The 7,487-nt window shown below is 41.2% G+C and overlaps 1 protein-coding gene across 1 annotated transcript in view; it reads right to left on the reverse strand.

Annotated features, from left to right (window-relative positions):
- LOC102000636 (cancer/testis antigen 55-like) overlaps window positions 1-5,636 on the reverse strand; it is a 6,542-nt gene extending 906 nt beyond the window's left edge. Inside the window, exons 1-4 of the mRNA XM_005358477.1 lie at window positions 5,388-5,636; window positions 4,335-4,519; window positions 1,512-1,656; window positions 220-332 (exon numbers count right to left, since the gene is read on the reverse strand). Of these exons, the coding sequence (XP_005358534.1) occupies window positions 220-332; window positions 1,512-1,656; window positions 4,335-4,519; window positions 5,388-5,463 (519 nt within the window). The 5' untranslated portion in view covers window positions 5,464-5,636. The remainder of the gene's footprint in view (window positions 1-219; window positions 333-1,511; window positions 1,657-4,334; window positions 4,520-5,387) is intronic.
- Between the last annotated feature and the right edge of the window lie 1,851 nt (window positions 5,637-7,487).

A 7,487-nucleotide genomic window follows, 5' to 3' on the forward strand; every position in this document is an offset into this window, starting at 1 on the left:
AACTCACAGAGATCCGCCTGCCTCTGCCTCCCGAGTGCTGGGATTAAAGGCGTGCACCACCACCGCCCGGCCTATTATTTCTTTTTCAATTCACATTCATGGATGTGTCTACTTTTGCAGGGGATATACTGCCAAACAAAATTCTGAGAAAGAAAGTTTTCAGGAAGGAAGGATAGGCAGTTACCTACCCATGACAAGGGCAACATGGAAGCAAATTACCTCATCCATATTCTGGGAGTTTAGCAGGCTCACAGCGTGAATAGTGATGTTTGAAGTACCTGGCTTCAAGGAATACTCAACCAGCAACAAGTCCCCTTTAAAGGGCAAAAATCCTAAAACAGCCAAGAAAAGTAGAAGGGTAAATATTATTGCGCTCAGGTCATGTCACATTACCTAAGGCCCTTTGTCACTACAATAGGATGACCAACATTTCCTGAATGTAAAGTCACTTTTCCAAATGCTTATAGATACCTTTTGGACAGGTATGGTGGCTTGTGCCTTTAATGCCAGCACTCTAGATGCAGAGGCAGGTGGATCTCTGTGAGTTTGAGGCCAGCCTGGTCTACAGAGTGAGTTCCAGGACAGGTTCCAAAGCAACACAGAGAAACCCTGTCTCAAAAAACAAAAGATAAAATAAAACCCATCACAGATACCTTGAATATCTTCCTACAATAAGGGAAGTTTATAATCCTTTAAACACTGCTTTTTCTACCCTCATTAACAGTCAGATATTGACAACTAAGAACTGTGTGTCTCAGAGTAAACAATTTGTTAGAATCACTGGTATTCCTCTTCAAATAGCCACATCTCCATTTGGAGAGGCAGCCAGGAACATTTGTAGAAGCAAATTGCTGAATCTGAGTACCTCCCAGTGTACCTAGGCTAAAGTCAAAGTTGGAGGGTCTGACTGTTGAGACTAACAGTGTTTTAGAACAAGGACACATAGAGAAGAGGTGGAGAGAAAAGGAACAAGAACTATTTGCACCCTGGCTTTGCAGTGATTGAAGTATTTTTTTATGTAAATCCCTTGCGTGCATGATGTGTTCAGTGACTAGAAACTGAATGTAGTCAGATGTGCTGGCAAAAATTTATAATCTCAGTCCTGGAGAGATGGCTCTGTAGTTAAGAACTCACGCTGCTCTAGCAGAGGTTGGGTTCCCAGCAACACATGGTGGCTCAGAACCATCTGAAACTCTAGTTTCAGGGGACCCAAGACCCTCTTCAGCCCTCTTTGTGTACCAGGTACACACACAGTACACATATGTGCATGTAAATACTCATAGACATAAATAAAAATTAAGAATATTGCTACTGGTAGGTCCACCATGTTCCGGGGGAAGCCTTCACATCCTTGTATATATAAGCAGTGCAGATTGGACTTGATCAGTGAATAAGGAAAGGACACAAAGTTGGGTGTGTAGGGAAGAGGGGTGGGCTCGGGGGAGGAGATGAAAATGGTCAAAGTTCATTATATAAAGTTCTTGAAGAACTAAAAAAAATGCAAACCATACCTCCAGAAAGTAGTTGCATGGGGAAAAATGTTTCCTTGCTTATGAAGATGTTGTCCTGTGTTGCATAAGTCACACACTTAATGCAAAGTCTTTTGTCAAATTCTGATGGTTCAATACCATAGATAGGATCAGACATGGCTTTCACCTATAATACAAGGAGACAGTGATTGCAGCTAAAATAAAAATTACAAGCAGATCTTTGTATATGCAAATGATTCACCATCAAAACGATGGCAACTTAACAAGTTGGTTTGTCACAGTTGTAAGGACTTTGGGGACATACGACTCCTGTCAGAGACAGAGTGCTTTATTTTTCACATCAAAACAGACCAGATTCATCAGAAATCATTTAAATGATAGCTTTCAATACGATATATCATCATGGACATGAAAAGATGCATAAACTGTCTGTGCCTGTTCCATGGTTTGGTGAATGTATTCCAAAAATAAATTGCTCACCTATGTTGAATGCATTCACATCTCCCACTCTACAGAAAATCACAGATATACTCTACCTTGAAGAAGTTCAGAGTTTTCCTGAAAAACTTTTATTCTGCCAGTTCTATTTTTTTAACCTAAGAAATATGATTAATGGGGCTGGAGAGATGGCTCAGAAGTGAATAGCACATATTGGTTCCAGATGACCTGAGTTTGACTCGAAGCACCCATGCTAGGCAGCTCATAATGCCATAAGCTCTACCACACTAGTGCTAATGCTGTCTGCAGGCATCTATACACAGGTGGCATAAACCCACGGGGACACATATATACATGTTTAAAAATAAAGTAAATCTTTAAAAATAGAAATACCATGAACAAAGAGAAGAATAAAGATATATCTTCAGGCTTAAGAAAAGATTTTAATATTCTATTGCCCTTCCCAGTCAAATGGCACCGAGTGGATGATCCAATCTGTAGTACAGGGCCACTACATACAACAAGTTACAAAGCAAGATGTGGATCTGATGGAGGTGGGTCTTGTATCTTATCTGTTGCTTTCATTAGTTAACTAATAAAGAAAACTGCTTGGCCTGATAGGACAGAAAATTAGGTAGGCAGTGTAGACAGAACAGAATGCTGGGAGAAAGAGGCCGAGTCAGGCAGTCGCCATGATTCTCCCACCCGACACAGCCGTAGGTTAAGATCTTCCCTGGTAAGCCACCTCGTGGACTACACAGATTATTAGAAATGGGTTAGATCAATATGTAAGGGATAGCCAATAAGAGGTTAAAACTAATGGGCCAAGTAGTGTTTAAAAGAATACAGTTTCCGAGTAATTATTTCGGGGCATAAGCTAGCCATGCGGGCAGGCAGCCGGGTGCCAGGGATGCAGGCCCGCTGCTCTTATTACTACGTGGATCCTTGTCTTAGGACCGTATGTCAAAAACAGGGTGATTGAATGCTTGCATGTTTGCACTTATATACTCATACAGCTTTTAGAAAGAAACAAAACCAACCCAAGACACAGTGCATGGGGCTTGTAATCCTAGCAATTGGAATGAAGAGACTAGTAGAACGACTGTGAATTTGAGGTCAGTGAAGGCTACATAATGAATTCCAGGCATATGATAAACAGATTAAGAGCCTGTCTCCTAAAACAAGAATAGATAAAATGGAAAAGAAATGAATGTTTGCATAAATTGTGAATTGGCATTAGCTGTACAATTCTTGATAAAACAAGAAGATACAATGAGAATACTTATAGTATGTTAAAATTATACATAAAATCAAGAAAACAGAGCATTAAGTAAAATAATGGGAAGAAACATGAACATTTTTCCTAACTAAGATAGATATTTTTTCCTAGCATGGAAAGAGCTATTATGAATTTAACTAATGAGAAGAAAAAAAGAGAAAATTGCTACTTTATCACTAAGATTTAAAGAAATTCGGGAGGAAGGAAATTGTCTCGGTGGGTGAAGTGCTTACTGTGCAACCACAGGACCTGAATGCTGATTCCCAGAACCCCCACATAAAAGCAAGATATGGTGGAATCCATCTGTAACCTCAGTCCTGAAGGTAGAGACAGACAGATTCTGTAACTTTCTGAACAGTTCAGAACAGCCCTAACAGTGAGTTCCAGGTTCTGGGAGAGACTGTCTCTAAATATCAAGGGGCATGAGTAACTGAGAAAAACATGCCAGTGTTGAACTATGACTTCCACACATGTCTGCATGCTGATTCCACATGCATACAACACATGCAGGCAACACATACATATAGAAACAAAAAATAAAGATTTTTATAATTTGAAATATTATAAATCTATATTAGTTCTCATTTTACAATAATACAATATACAATTATTTTTATAATAGTTTAATAATAGAAATTAATAATCTATGTTTACCAATGCTGGCAAAAGGCTTTTATGTAACCTGTTGGTGAGATAATCAATTTAGATAGTATAGCTAAAAGAAATTTAAAGTCATCCAGTGATATGTAAATACTTGGACACTTGTGTGTGCTAAGTAGATCTTAATTGGTGTATTTAAAAGTATGGTGCACACAGGGCTGCTCGTGCTAATTCTGCTAGTTTGAATGCATAGGACAGAAAGCAGCTTTCACTAAGAGATGAAAGCTACGGGGTGGGGGGGATAGAATGACCATAATTTACTATGTTGTTCAAATACTAGGAGAAGAGATGCAAAAGATTTAGGAACAGAAAAACATCACTGCAGTGGAATTTTAGAGCATCAAGTCTTCTAAACTCAAAGGAGAAGGTCAACTTTGACCCTATGTCCACAATGTTGCTTGTCTTAATCCAAGAGGAGTAATCAAAATGCCATTACTGTGAGGGAATGTTAGAAAACTTAGGCTTACTTTGATGGTTTTCACTGCGTGAGTTGTTTCATCCTCTTCTACAAGAGCAATGACGCTCATTCCAACATTCACTGGAACATTTCCACACACCATGTCAGGATTAAAGAAGATGGTTTCATTAATCCAGCCATAGTCGGGGCAGAGATGGGTCACAATTCCTCTGACAGACTTCAGCTTGAAGTTATCTATGAGACAGGTAAACCAAGGTCACACTGGTTCCCATCAAATACAAGCGACACACAAGTCCTGCTCTGACCAGCTGTGCAGATGTGAGCACATATTATCACTTCTCTGAACACAGTAACCATTTCTGCTCCCTAAGGCTGTGACTACCGAATGACACCTCCATGGCATGGCATCTGTGGGTGGTGACCTGTCCCAGAGAGCGCAAGTGCAGCAGCGCTCATCTTCCCTGCTCAGGAAGCTCTGGAAACCCCCACTATTACGAGGGAAAGCCTGCCTCATCACCAGCAGCAAATGCATAGCCCTGGCTCTAAACTCTGACAGAGCATTAGAAGGTCTGAGCAGATGTAAGGACATGTTTCCAAATTGCCTTTTATTCGTCACAAGCACGATGGGTAAGTAATGTTCGGGGATCTGGCTCCAGTATCCTGCTGGGACAACCGACCCTCTTCCTTCATGGTACCCTCCCTATGACTGACTCCGCCCCCTGGCATCAGATAGTGTGTACTTGGGAAACAAGGCCACATTCACTCTCAACGTGAGACGCGCCCCTTCACTGGGGACTACACAGAGGCATCTTGCCAGGGAAAGGCAGAGACAGTACAGCCCACAAAGACTCGTGTCACGTGTCCTTTGAGTTCATCCAAACAGCTTCCTGCCTTGGCACACCAACGGAACTTAGGGAGAGTTCACTGTTCGCCTAACCCTTGGCAACTTAAGGACCCTCAGACTTAACCGCCACTCTGCATGGCGGCCGGTCCCTCCCCGCTATTCAAGCCCCACAGCACCTCATGGTGGAGGAGACCCTTTCTGAGGAGTCTTCTTAGGTGGGGGATACGGGGAGAATGACTCTCAGAGCCAAAGGATTACCTTGAACCTGGAGTTTTCCATCAGATTCTGCCCGCCTCCAAAAGAAATTTAAAATACCGCGCAGAATTCTCTGCATAGTTGCCACCGGCCTGGGCAACCCAGCGGCTTTCTGATGAGGCTTGAGATCTCCTGACCCACAGGTTTGCTTCCTCGGCCTCCCTGAGGTGGTAGTTAACGGCTAACCACCAACTTGAGGAGAGCCTCGGACAGGGTCCCTCCTCCGCTGCTTCCAGGTTCCTGTGTGTGCCCTCTCCAGGGAGACTGCACGAGGTCACTAATGTCCAGCCAATGAGACGCAAGGCCTTGTTGACGTCACGGCTATACGCAATGACTGACACTGAGCTGGGAAATTTAGCCCCGCCTCCCACACAAGTGAACCAATAGAAAAGTCTATGGAAATTTCAAAAGTACGGGTGCCCAGAGTGTGTGGCTACCTAGTTAGCGTTTCTGCTTTGCACGCTTTCAGGTTCATTTGGACTTTTTGGCTTTGGCGGGGTTTTTTTGTTGTTTTTTTTACAGTTCTTTGGGTGAGAAATTATTGATTTGACATGGTTCCTTCTTATTATTGTAAGCACTTAAGGTTAAACATCCCTTGGCTCACGTTTTTTCACGCTATTCCATATATTTGACATAACTTAACTTCTTTCAACACTAAGTGTACCAAAACTTCCTTTGATGTGCTTGTCATTAGATAGGCCATAACTGTATCCTTAATTTCCTTTTCATTTTTCATTCCTTTGTTTGGATTCTTCTTTTCCTTTAGATTCCCTTTCTCAGATTGTTTGGTGCCTTTTGTCCATTGAATTTTTAATTGAATATAGATCACCTATTATCTTGCATTAGGACAGTGAGAATCTTATTTGAATATTTTATTTTATCAGACAATTGCCCGGATTTAGTTTACCATGCAGGGTCTTTATTTCTTTCATTGAAAATTCTTTCAGTATAAGACAGATGATTCTTAGCCCCCTTTGATATTAATTTGATTTCTGGATTTTCTGATTCTGCTGGCTGCCTTTGAATCTTAGATGGCACTATTTAAATGAATGGAAGATAGTTCTACAGCACAGTGTATCTCTCATTAGGAATGAAGGAATATCATACCCATTGAGTTAAAGAGATTTCATAGGGCTGATAACATGCTGTAGTGGTTTCTTTTTTTCAAGTTCTTCCTCTTTCCCCCCAATTTCTCATGTATAAAAGAAGGGATTATAACGATTGTGACATTAAAGAAGCTTCTAGCTCATTACCTGGAGTGTGTCTAGGTCTTTCATGCAATTATGCTTATATACATTGGTTTCTGTCATTCACACTTGGGCAGAGTCTCCACGCCAGTATGAAGAGCACATACCTCTCCCGGCTGCTCACTCTGGACAGATCCTTACTGATGCACTATGCAAGTTATGTTTTTTGGCCTGATGTAATCAGAAGTTTTCCTATTCAGGACAGGAAAAGCATTAAGTCTACCTGAACAGACTTCTCTTGTTATTTTGAAAGTGGAAAACCTGAGTCTGAATCGTGCTTTTCTGAAAATTTCTGAACTAGGCATTTTGCCTGAATACAGAATGTGCTGCACACTGCTTGACAGATGACCACAGCCTTGTCCCTGATGACAAGAAGTCCTGGCCATTCATCTCCCTATGGCAAAAATCATTAGGAAGGGGTCAGATAGTTGGCTCTGAAGATGAGAGCACTTGCTGATCTCTCTGAGGACCTGTTTAAAGTTCCGAGCATCCACGTGGTGGCTCACAATGATCCATAATCTCCATATGCCATCTGCTTCTCCACAGGTAACTGCTATATGTGGTGCACATAAGTACAAGCAGGCAAAAAAACCTACACAAAAATGAAATTATTATTTAAACGAGAAAATGATCAAACAGGAATTTATCCAAAAGCACATACAAAGAAATAAACACAAGAAAATATGCTATATATATATATATATTTATACACACTGTGAATATGGCAAGTAAAAACTAAAGCACAGTAAGAAATATTGATAATATTCAATAATGAGCTGAGCATCGTAGCACAGACCTAAAATTCCAGTGCTTGCGTGGTAGAGGGAGGAGGATCAGGAGTTCAAGCCCACTTTAG

This window comes from Microtus ochrogaster, chromosome X (assembly GCF_000317375.1).
Source record: "Microtus ochrogaster isolate Prairie Vole_2 chromosome X, MicOch1.0, whole genome shotgun sequence".
NCBI lineage: Eukaryota > Metazoa > Chordata > Mammalia > Rodentia > Cricetidae > Microtus > Microtus ochrogaster.